At 42.6% G+C, this 12,894-nt stretch overlaps 1 protein-coding gene and 1 long non-coding RNA gene across 3 annotated transcripts in view; one reads left to right on the forward strand and one right to left on the reverse strand.

Annotated features, from left to right (window-relative positions):
- The window catches only part of LOC109429102 (irregular chiasm C-roughest protein), a 457,292-nt gene that overhangs the window by 288,090 nt on the left and 156,308 nt on the right, over positions 1 to 12,894 (forward strand). For both annotated transcript variants that reach the window (XM_029863148.2, XM_029863147.2), the window contains exon 4: positions 3,352 to 3,495. In XM_029863148.2, the coding sequence (XP_029719008.1) occupies positions 3,352 to 3,495 (144 nt within the window). The remainder of the gene's footprint in view (positions 1 to 3,351; positions 3,496 to 12,894) is intronic.
- On the reverse strand, positions 866 to 3,274 carry LOC134284027 (uncharacterized). The gene is made up of 3 exons (XR_009995582.1): positions 2,149 to 3,274; positions 2,014 to 2,091; positions 866 to 1,958 (listed from the first exon to the last, which is right to left on the reverse strand). It is a non-coding gene; the product is annotated as an uncharacterized LOC134284027 (long non-coding RNA).

Raw genomic sequence — 12,894 nt, forward strand, 5'->3', positions numbered from 1 at the left:
GGAATCTATCCGTGCAAGACTTTCTAAAGAAGTTCTTGGAAAAAATCCTAAAGGACATTTTTATGTCTCAGAATCCCTAAGATTTTGTGAAAAAATTGTTGACTGCTTTTTTAATTTCTGGATGATATTTTAAAGTAAATATAATTTAAGAACTATGTTATAGAATTGATAATTTATTCCGTGAAATTCCGTTGTTTAACAAGAGTCCCTGAAGAAATTTCTGATGAAAGTCCATGGAAATTTTCTGAAAGAAATTCAAATTTTTAAAATAAAAACCCCTGGAGGAATTTCGGAAGCAAACCTTGGAGAAAGTTTTGGTAGAAAAATCCTTGGAAGATCGTTTGAGAGAATGCTTAGGGATCGAGACAAATCTTAAATAAGTCCCGAAAAAAATATAGTAAATCTTTTAAGGGCTTTCTACTAATCCCCATAGGAATTTCTGAAAAAAAATTCGTACACAACTTTCTTACATAAATCTTTGTGAAACTTCCGGAGGAATCCCTTGTCGAATTGCTGTGGAAATTTCTGGTGAAATCCTTGGAAGAATTTCCGAAGTAACCCCAGTACAGATTTTTGAACGTACTTTCGAAACATTTTGTAAAAAAAAACTCTGGAATAGTTTCTGAAAGCGTCGCCGAAAGCTTTAGTAAGGAAATCTCTGGATAAAGTTCTGAATATGCCAAAAGAAATTTCTGAAAGAGTTTTTCAAAGAATTCCGAAAATGAATGATCTACCATGTTGTTCCCCGTATCAGTATGACTCGAAAGAACAGCCTATGATTCAAAGAAGAAAAAATCTTTGATAAAATATTGACAGTTTAACGCCTACTAAACCCTGAATAGCAATACTAGAAAGAGTAGTCTATGTGTAACGTTTTAGTCTGTTACAACAGTCTGCGGCTTAAGCGCCACCTTCTAAATTAGAAGGGCCGTAGGCTGAGATACAATCCCGGCATGAGATTACTTGCCTCAGGGCAGGTTATAGTGTTTCCAGAATGCTAAAACTACAATTTGAACGAACCAACCGAAGCTAAATCAATCCAATTTCAAACCACACTAACTCAATACGCCTCAATCACACGATCGATCAAGGAGTGTGTCTCGGCTAAACTAAAAATCAACTCAATATGGGTCACAAACTTAGCGCGCGGAAAAAATAAACAGTTCAACTCAACTAGAAGTATGAAATGATAATCAATTTACGAAATTTTATTGAAAACTAGGAAAGCAGTCTTGTTTTGAGTTTTACAAGTTTCAACTAATGATCAAAACAAATTACTTTATTGAGGGTTGCGCATTTCTATTTGTGACGTCACCAAAGGATCTAATTGATTATTCTATTTTAGGTAAGCTTCCCCTAGGGAAAAATATTCTTCGTGCACAATAAAAAAGGTCTGACCTTGTTTGGCGGGCCTAGGTCCCTCGAAGTCCAACGTAGCTACGAGCTGGCAGTCTACTCACCACAGCTAATCCCACGTCGAGTACCGATTCTGAGGTGCGAGGCGGATTCCGAAGGTCGAATCAGTCCCGGGTGTGCGAAATCGTCGGGGTAGAGATGTCCCCGGAAACGGTGGAGTACCGAGCCAGTTGACGAGGCTCTGATCGCACCGGTTTGGCTAGACGGGATTCCGATTCGGTAACTTACCAGAAATAGACACTCAAGCACCTTGCTTGTGGGATTCGACTTCTGATCGAGCAGTTCGGAAAAAATGTCCAAACGTAGTTTGGCGGTGGCTCGAAGAGCGTCCTGGAGGCCTGAGTCCAGTTTCACGGTTGCCCACGTGGTCGAACGGTGGGTTTGTTCTCCCAACGTCCTCGGTCTTCACAGACGAACTTCAGACCGACTCTTAACCAGGCGAAACGGATCCAAAATGACCCACGATGGCCGATGCGGACAGGAACTGGTCAACACTAGTCCGACGCGGCCCACACTAACCGCCCTCGTTGGTTGGGCTTGGCCTAAACAACGTGGTACTTAATCATTGTTCTTCACATTTAGATCGTATTAGCTTACCTTATTCTAGTCTCGCAGACAGGCACTGAGACTAAGATCCTTCTCACTAGAAAAAGCTAATATAACTCAAAAAAAGAACTATAACGGAATTTCAAATTAATCCACTTTTAAATTTTAAATCAATACGCGTCTTACTTCGAGTTTAGTTTTAAACTGCTAGAATTATTTATCGATAGCAAATATCGATTATGATAAATTCACCACTTTTTGATTTTGATCTTGACTGTTTGAGAACTCCACCAGAAATGATGGTCGATCGCGTTTGGGTTGATTAGTTATTTCAACTTACGACGCAATTTCCCATACGATCATGTACTGAGAGCTTACAAAGTATACGCGGATTGGAAAATGGATTATTGAGAATTTAGCTCTTTAATCAGTTCAAATTTTTCTCTACTGCGCAATTTCTGGACGGAATTTTCCATTTTCATAGGAATTCGGGCAGCAAGCTGATGCGCCTAAATGTAGACCTGCACAAGTTTTAAATGTTATAATTTTCTTCATGCCTTTTTGAATCACAGGTACCTCGAATTGTTCATAGGTAGCGCATAGCTAAATGAAAGCTTTTAAAAACTTGCAGACATATGCGTAAACACGCTAAGAAAAGTTTTATCTTTTTTGTAACATATTTTAAGGGCATTAAAATATAAAATACAATTTCTATTAAAAAAGGAACGAAACCATCGTTACATATGATTTAAGGAAAAAAAAAATCTGATGATCTTATGGACAGATAGAATAGAAATGGCATTCGGCCAAATGGTATTCGGCTAAATGATCGGACACCAGGGGCGCCTATAGTGTATGGAACTTTGGCAATGTGAGGTGTTTAACCCTCAAAACCCCTCCCTTGTGTACGGGTTTGCCATAATATAATACAGCGAATAACATCTAACGTAACTCAAGTTACCACTAATAAAAGTTTCAATCAAATCAGCATCGTGGATTTCAAAGCATATCAAATGTCTCTCGCATCATATGATTCACAACCAGATGCAAACTACTCTTTGTTCGCACAAGCACACATTCAGCAGAACAGGTTCACTTTCAAACGAGTCATACATAAGCCAATTTCATTTGTTCAATTTCATATTTGCTCCTCGAGCAGAGTCACTTCAACATCACGGACGGACTGCTTTTGAATCAACTAAAACTCAATTTTCAAAAAGCTCCACCGAATCCGAATCGATAAATTGTGCGCCTTCGACGGGCTAAACTGATTTTGCAAATCTACCTACTGCTGTTCCAAGTTATGTTCCACTAAACCCCCTCAGCCAGCGCAACGCCCGGCCAGAATGAACCAATCTAACTTTTATCGTTTGCTGTTTTTATTTGCAGTTCCACCGCAGCGACCGAGACTGGAACACGAAGGCGTCCATGTTCCTCCCGGACACAACGTCACCGTAGACTCCGGTGCGATGGCCACCGTAAAATGTGTCTCGCACTACGGAAACCCTCCGGCGCAGTTGAAGTGGTTTCTAGGTAAGCATTTTATCCGATTAAATCTAGCACTCTCCAACATCCGTATCCGAAATTTTGGCGTTGGAGTTTTTTTTGTTGGTTTTGTTTCTGACGCCTTCTGTTCCTCTGCCATAACTTCAATTCAAATATGGCAAGCGGTTTCCAACCCTTTGGCGGTTGTGGCGGTTAGAATTTGGTTAATTATTTTGATTAAGCTATGTAGATTTCAAGCATCTAACAGATGCCCTAACAAGGAACTTGTTTTAACATTACATGTTATCAACCATGCACCGAAGATCAGAATGAGAATTAGTTAAACGTAAAGGCAACAGATAACTTCCTCCAGTTTGTAGAACTGGATGACGAACCATAGATTAAGAAACACTGTCAACTTTCGTGTATCCAACTGCATCATCATCGTTGATGCACTCGTTTCTCTGTACTGCCAAAACACCACAACGTCCCTCGAGATCCGCTGAGATTTGCCAAAGCTCAAGAGTATTCCAAATTTGCCGCATCACGAGCAGCGTATATTCGTAAATAAGCTTAAAATTTAAATCGCTAGCTCGACGCTTCACTTCGACTGTATTTAACGAGGGAGAGAGAGGGAGCGCTTGATCTCTCGTTTTAGCAATATGCAAATTACACTTATGAAATAATTCACAAAAAGCTCGCGCACGTTTTCAGGATGAAATAGCAAACAAAAACACTCGCGCACACTCTACGATGGCACACTTGCACACGAGCGTACAGACGTACAGAACCCCACTCGACTCGACATCCGCCGTACCGGAGGAAAAGATGCAAAAACGTTGCTGGATTTAATTTAACCCAACATATTTTCCCACATTCTCTTCTGGGTTTAACCAGGACCCATTGCCCCAACGTTCCCCGAGCTGTGACTGCCGCCGCGCGCACTTCGAATGGGTTGGGTGCAGGGCGGGTGCTTCTGTTTTCGTTTTGCTATCCAGAAGCTTTCTGTTTTACCGGATTTCACCCTTGCTTTGCTCCGGCAGACAGGGCTGGAATGAAACAATCAGTGTCAATAGATCGCTTACAGTTCGAATAAGCGAGGTCCCTTTCAAAAATACAAAACATCGAGGCTATGGCAAATTTCCACATGAGAAGGTAATTGTGCGCGAATTGAAAGCTTAGCGATCCCCATTTCTTCCTCGGTTACGAAAAGGCCCGGCAAAGACACAGATGGCCGCGGTTCAGCTACTTGTGGCGGACGTTAATAAGTCCGTTAAAATAGGTAAGTTCAAGTTGGGCTGGTCGATATGCCTGCTAGGGCATACACGAGCCAACGGAGCATTGCTTCCAGTATCTTGAACCGCGACACAAGTCGTGGCACTGTAAAGGCTTTGACAGAAACTAGCTCTGTAGGCGAAAAGGAGGCGAAAGCCATAAGGCGCAAGGCTGCACAAACCCTCGCAAGTGCTCGATTTGCTTTGGGAAATTCAAGACGCCCGGGCTTCCAGATAGCCTCATCTTGTTGCAAGTTGCACACAGCCCAGCAACTGGGTCGTGAATGTGTCTAAAATTCCGGCAGGATTCTGTGTCTACATCCTACGAGAGCTTCGTCGTCCCCAAGGTAAACGGGATCTCCTTCTGTATCAACCAGTTCGCGCAGTTGCAGGACTCTATGATGGCCGTGCTGACAGAACAAAAGCCGATGGTAATAGCGGGTGACCTCAATTCCATGGAATGGGGAATCCATTTCAGAAACCAGCGCGATCAGGTCCTGCTAGCCATGCCCTATGTCGATTTAGCTAATGTTGGTAGTAAAAGTACCTTCAGCCGGAGCGGAGTTGATCAGCGACGTTACTTTTCGTAGTCCTGGCCTTATAGTAGTTCGATATGGAGAGTAGATGATGCTTATACTCACAGCAGCAAGCGGAAGAGGGCTTTCGAGCGAAGGCAAAGCCCTCGTAGCTCGGAAGATATCATACTTACTCGGTTTAAGTGGTGATCAGTTGGTAACGATCTCTCGCGTGCATGCGGTGCTACCATGCCTAGGCAAGGCTACCCTAGGACTGGAAGATTACCGGCGTACCTGTGGACTCAAGCAACTGCCAACCTGCGCCGCGCGTGTCTACGAGCTTGGCGACGGATGCATCGTACACAACGAGCGGCTGCCAAAGCCACGCTGAACACCGAGATAAGAGCACGAGAAAAAGACTGCAGTGAGGGGTTCTGTAGGAGTACCAATACGAACCCGTTGGGTGTTTCTTATGTAGCAGGCTGTGATTTATAAAGTTTCAAAAATGTCACAATAAAGATCATCGTAGTCCGAACTGGATGTCTTTCTCTGAAGTCCCTACAATTTCAGAAGTGCGATTGCAACCATTGTTGTTTTCAAAGAGAATCAAAATTTGAAGTTATTTGTCAAGAAAACGTTTACCTACTAATGGAGTCGAAACAACAGCTAGACAGAGCGATTGGAATGTGGCATATTACTCTTGAACCATGTCTTGAACTTTTTGGGTTTTGAGAGGAGTTACGAAGTCAAGGAGAAGAAAATGTTGCAAAAGAAGTTGCACACGGCGTTACCAAGTGATAGAGATTAGCAAGACCAGTTGCATTACAACTCTGAAGACCAAGACTGTGTCATCGAGTTAGAGTTACCGGAGAAAATTCCGTTGGAGAGGTTGTGCATATCGAGGACGATGTGTGGTTGTCAAGATGGCCGAACTGTAGCAGGCTGTGATTTATAAAGTTTTAAAAATGTCACAATAAAGATCATCGTAGTCAGAACTGGATGTCTTTCTCTGGAGTCCCTACACTTACAAGGTCGTGATGGCCAAAACAAAAGATGTAATGGCTCCTATCGAGCAGTCTCCAAAGATGGATCGTGTAGGGGTTCATTTCGGCTCTGAGGAAATTTTCCAAGTCTTAGGGATCACTACGTAAGAATTAATAACGTTTATCAAAGCTTGAATCGACATTGTTTCTCTCGGTACCAGCGAAGTATAGAACTCAAACTCAAATGCAAGCCTAAGTCTTTTTGGAAATACGTCAACGAACAACGTAAGGAATCTGGCCTTCCTTCCTCGATGGAGTCGAATGGGATAACTGCTTCTTCTACTCCGGAAATTTGTCAACTGTTTGCCGATAAATTTGCAAGCGTGTACAACAACGGAATCATTACCGACGCCCAAGTTAGACGTGCAGCCAGCAATGTTCCTCTTTCCGGTCAAACGTTGAGTGCTTTGGACATTCGAGCTGATGCGATTGCTAGAGCTGCTTCCAAATTGAAGTCGTCTTTCAACCCAGGGCCGGATGGTATTCCTTCCGTGTTCCTGAAAGAGCACATCTCCCACCTGCTAGCACCACTCCACCGTTTATTCGAAATGTCGATTTCCAGTGGCATTTTCCCTTCCTGCTGGAAAATTGCATTCATGTTTCCAGTACACAAAAAGGGAAGCAAACGCGATGTGAACAACTACCGAGGAATCGCGGCTCTGAGCCCTATTTCAAAGCTGTTTGAGTTGGTCGTTATGGAGCCTGTCATCTCGCACTGCAAGCAACCCCTCTGCCCCGATCAACACGGCATTTTGGCCGGCCGCTCTACCACCACCAATTTATTGTGCCTCACATCGTATATCATCGAAAGTATGAATGAACATGTGCAGACCGATGTCATCTACACAGACCTATCTGCTGCTTTCGACAAGCTGGACCACGACATTGCTATCGCTAAACTCGACAGATTCGGCCTCAGTGGTAATATCTTGCGCTGGTTCCGGTCGTATCTCTCCAATCGTCAACTAATGATATCCATAGGAGATTTCAGATCAGAACGTTTTCACGCATCTTCCGGTGTTCCTCAAGGAAGCCACCTGGGACCGGTGATCTTCCTACTGTATTTCAACGATGTCCATCTTATCATTGAAGGACCCCGATTATCGTATGCCGACGACCTCAAAATGTTCTTCAAGATTCGCACCCTTGCCGACTGTCAATTTCTTCAGCAGCAGATTTTTTCACTAACTGGTGCTTGTTGAACCGAATGACTGTCAATCCTACGAAATGCTCCGTCATCACGTTTTCTCGACGAAAGAAGCCGGTTCTCTTCGACTACAGCATGCTTGGCGTCACTATCGAGCGAGAGTAAACCATATCAAAGATCTAGGCGTTATACTGGACTCCCAGCTGACATACCACCAGCATGTATCGTATACGGTCAACAAAGCTTCCAGAGCTCTGGGATTTATCTTCAGAGTAGCGAATATTTTTTCCGACAACCATTGCCTGAAGTCTCTTTACTGCTCCCTAGTGCGCTCCATTCTTGAATACTGTTCTGCAGTCTGGAGCCCGGCTTACTGCAACGGTTCCGAAAGAATTGAATCTGTCCAACGTCGCTTTCTCCATTTCGTGCTTCGAAAATTGCATTGGAGGGATCCGATTCGTTTACCGAGCTACGAAAACCGCTGTCGTTTAATCGATCTCGAGTTACTCCGTAACCGTAGAGAAACGACCAGAGCACTGATGATTGCAGACACGCTACAAGGACGTATAGACTGTGGGACAATCCTGGAACAAATAAATTTGAACGTTCAGCCACGTGCACTTCGCAATAGCATTCCACTAAGATTGCCTCTACGAAGATCTAATTATGCGATGCACGGCGCTATCCACGGGTTGCAACGGATTTTCAACAGAGTCGCATCAATCTTCGATTTCCATCTGGCCCGGGAAACTCTTCGCCGGAGATTCTCTTCGTTTTTTAACAGTAGAAACAACTGACTACGTCTGTGTTAGAATTTAAGCTTGTATTTTACCTTTTGACATGTCTTTTGTTTCGTTTGCTAGCATATTTCTCTTTGTATTATGTATATAATTTTAACACCAAACATCATTGGGGCATGTTGCTGCCTGTTGATGCACACACAACAAATAAACAAATACAAGTCCTTGGCCACCTTCCATAGGATCACTGGCTGGGTCTGGTAATGAGGGTAAAATCACCGATGAGAAACTTGCGGGGATTGCAAAATAAAAGGTACATATTTAATGCAGAGGCCCTTGAGATGTTCTATGCTATGCAGAAATGTCTAGAAGAAAGAGTCTTGTCATAGGTTTGGAAATGGCCGAGCCTTGTCCTATTACCAAAGGCCGAGAAACCACCAGGGGATCCGGAAGCATATAGACCAGCTCTTCCATCGCTTCGCGATCTCGTTCTTCCTACTGGTGCTTCCTCCTCCGGAAGACTGAGATCTGCCTGTTCTGCGCCTGTATATAACGTGCTTCATTCGCCCTCGTACGGTGTTGCAACATTCTCGCCCATGCTGCATTCTTCTCGTTTTTCAACTGTTCACATTTGCTGTCGTACCAGTCGTTTCTGTGATTCGGAGTCGCGAAGACTAGTGCTGCAGCCGAGGTACTACCTATGGCAGATTGGATGTCCCTCCAGCCATCTTCAAGTGTAGTTGTACCAAGCTGCTCTTCCGTTGGTAGGGCAGGGCCACTGCTAGCTGCTGCGCGTAGTCTTGAGCCACTTCTACGTTACGCAGCTGCTCGATGTTGAGCCGCGGCGTTCGACTTCGAAGCGTGGTAATAACTGTCGAAAGTTTTGAGCGCATGCATACAGCGACTAAGTAATGGTTCGAATCTATATTCGCACTGCGGTATGTGTAGACATTGATTATATCCGAGAAAAATGTACCGTCGCGTCGATTAGAACGTGATCGATTTGGTTTTCTGTTTGATGGTCGGGTAATCTCAAGGTGGCGTTATGGATATCTTTGCGAAGGAAGGAAGTGCTTCGGACTGCAATACCACGGGAGGCTGCAAAGTTTACGCATCGCTGGCCGTTATGATTCGATACGGCGTGCATACTGTTTCGCCCGATCACCGGTCTGTACATTTCTTTCCTTCCTACCTGCGCGTTCATGTCGCCGACAACGATTTTCACGTCACACGGCGAGCAACCATCGTATGTTTGCTCTAACAGCGCGTAGAACGCTTCTTTCTCGTCATCAGGTCTCCCTTCATGTGGGCAGTGCACGTCGATGATGCTGCAGTTGAAGAAATGACCCTTATCGCTTAACTCTTTAAAGGTTCCTCAAAAAAAATGTATTGAAGCCTCAAAAGAAACTACCCTAAATAAACATTCCGATAAGTTCTAATCCTTAATGAAAAAAAGAAGATCATGGCGCTACATACTAATAATATATTATTTTCTGCCAAATACATCATCAAGATTAAAACTTGTTAGAACTCAACATAAAATGTTAAAAAGTTTGCCATAAACACCCAAAAAATCTATTAAGAAATCAACTTAAGAAATCTTCAGGAGTTTTAGTAATGCATCATCCCTCGAAACTTTTAAATTTTGTTACTAGCTATTCCCAAGCTGAAATACTGCCGGCCCTGATAATCCTCTCCATATGCCATGTTTAGCGACCGGCACCAAAAGCATCCTTCCTCACTGATTCTGTTTTGGGCTCACATGCAGAAGAAAAAAAAAAAACAAAATTAAATTTTCAGCGACTGCCAAAAAATCATGCTCAAACCAACAACGCCACTCAGCACTCTCAGAGCAGAGGCGCAAGAATCGACTGCATCGAAAAACAAAACTACAGAAAAAAAAGATCCCTTCCTCGACAGGAACCAGGAATTTGCTGAAAGGCCATCCCATCAGTGCAAATCGCCTCCAGTTTTCGGGGAGGGCGATGAGAAGGCAGAAAGCAAAGCACTCTCAGGCCTCGTCGATGTAATACGGAGAAAGTGAAAAACTATGTCCGCCGCCGCTCGCCGCATGGAAATCTCAACTGCAAAGCGCTGCACTAAAGTGTTTACTCTCCAACGGAGGCCACTCAAAGAAAATTAAAATGCATATTAATAAAATTGCTGTAACAGAGAGGATAGCCATGGCGGGGTCAGGGGATATGAACAACAAGAACGCCATTCGCGAAAAAAAAGGCCATCATCAAAAGAGATGGAAGTAAAAGCGTTGCTGTGGGGAAAATCTAGCAAACATTATTTAGAAGAAAGGGTGAGATTAACGGAGTTGGGTAAGAAGAGATTTTGATGAGCTTTCTATTTAGTTTTATTCAGCTGGCATCTGATGAAAGGAAAGCGTTGTAGCTAGAGAAGTCCGCATGGTAATGAGCGCGCATACAGATTTTACAATGATCAGCACAAATTGAATCGGATGTTTCTGAAAGCATTTTATTCAGAAATAACTCAACACGAAACTATCTGAAATCTCATTTTATTAGAACCTTTTCTCAACTTTGCTGAACTTGCCATTATACTGATTTTCAATTAATTATTCATAGGCCGTAAAAGCAGCAACGATGATATCTTATTACTGATATCAGCTTATCAAACGACAACAGTGCTGATATTTATATTGAACTTCGCATGTTAGTATGCCACCTTCTGTCAAATCTTCATTCATAAAATAACCTTCTCATTGCCCTGTTGTACCTATGAAACTACATTAACAGATACAAACTGTTACAACGTGATATCAATTTGTCATTCTATTTCGGAAGTATGATCATTGGGGTAATTAGTATTTTCACGAAAATCTTCACTGGTTAATTGGTATCTTCGATATGCTGCAATCATCAATATTGACAAGAAAAATAATCGGGCGTAATCTAACCCGGTTATTTTCCAGGATGCTTTCTTGTACTGGCTGCGCATGTGTTAGATTAGATTAGATTAGATTAGATTAGAAAATCTTCACTGGTTAATTGGAGTGTTTAATCTATGCCCAATGTAGCAACCTTCTCCGCTGGACTCGATCGCTTCCAGTTCCGCTTTGAGTTACTCTTGAAGCGGCCTGGTCCCCTCAAAGTTATAAGACAAAATATGCATTGTGTATACTTGAATAGCAGATCAAATCACCAATTATTGAATTATTGCATATCTTAAAAACTCGCCAATTATTGTACACCTTATAAGAAAAGCATGGAGTGTGCAACAATTGGCGAGTTTTTAAGGTGTGCAATAATTGGTGATTTACCCTAAAGGTCATTTTAAATAGCGGGTAGACAAATTCGTTTTTCCTCTTCATTTACCTTGTCTTCCATTTCTTCGTCTTCTTCGTCTCTTCCTCTTTTATGTATCGTCAAAATTGGAACAGGAACACAGTCTAGTGAGTTTTATCTGCGCACTTAAGGTGAAACATCAAGAAATCCCATTGCAATGTTGCATACAAACTTTAGAAGCACAAACCTGACGAACGAAACATCGAACCAAGCCGCACTTGCTTTATTTTATTAACGAGTTTTTTAGCCCTAGGCTAGTTCATCTCGGGACCCACGCTGTACTTCCCTTCCGAAGGAAGAACTCACATTTTTTTTTGCGAGTTTGTTGGGAGTGGGATTCGATCCCAGGTCCTCGGCGTGATAAGTCAAGTGTTCTAACCATCACACCAGGTCCGCTCCACAGCCGCAGTTTGTTTATCGTGGCTTTGCTCACTTGCAAAACGATGCAGCTTTTCCAAATCGAGCGATTTTGTTTTTTAAAAAATAGTGTTCTTTAAAACGTGAGTAAGGGTCCAAGTCGGCCATTATGGCAGCCATATTTGTATACTCTGATGTTTCTCCTTAAACAGTTATTAGCTGAGAGAGTTGATTATTTTGCACCGATGTATTGGTGTGATATTTTTTTAAGTTTTGCCTTTCTCGTTCACCAAAGTGAACTGATAGGCTATATGTTCACTCAAAAAACTAAATTTCGATAGAAGGCTCGGAGGGTCAAGTCACATATACCAATCATCTCAGTTCGACGAATTGAGATGATGTCTGTATGTGTGTATGTATGTACGTCTATGTGCAAAAAAAGTAAACTCACTTTTGAGGCACTTCCCATTAGTCGATTTTTTGGATTATAGCTCGAATCGAACCAGAATTTTACCGCATTGTTTGCCATTAAAAATAGTCTGGATCGGTCGAGGCGTTCCGATGTTACGACCATTTCAGTGATCCGGACCAGTACCGGTAGAACTAGCCGTATATAAAACTGAACCAAGGTCCGTTATGTGACACATCAAACTGCGACAATTTTTATAACCTTCAGCATGGTTGACAAATTTTGTGCGAAAATCAACACTGGAGACCAGAAATTCCACGATGTAGGCCACAAAGTCAAGATGGCAGCCAAATATTCAAGATGGCGGCTCCAAATTCAAGATGGCGTCTGTTTAATAGAGTTATAGGCTTTAAAACCATGCAATATGGGTAATACCCATTGGTTATATTTGGTATGGGGAAGATGTCTGGGGTTCAAAAATAGCGACCAGGCATATTCAAGATAGTGGCCTAAAATCCAAGATGGCGGCTCCAAATTTAAGATTGCGGCTGTTTAATGGACTTTTAAACTCTACAACCGTGCAATGTGGATATATTTGGCAAAAGGTTATTGCAACCATAACAAATTGCAAATGCTCCATAGAAAATC

Source organism: Aedes albopictus, chromosome 3, assembly GCF_035046485.1.
Source record: "Aedes albopictus strain Foshan chromosome 3, AalbF5, whole genome shotgun sequence".
In the NCBI taxonomy this organism is placed as follows: domain Eukaryota; kingdom Metazoa; phylum Arthropoda; class Insecta; order Diptera; family Culicidae; genus Aedes; species Aedes albopictus.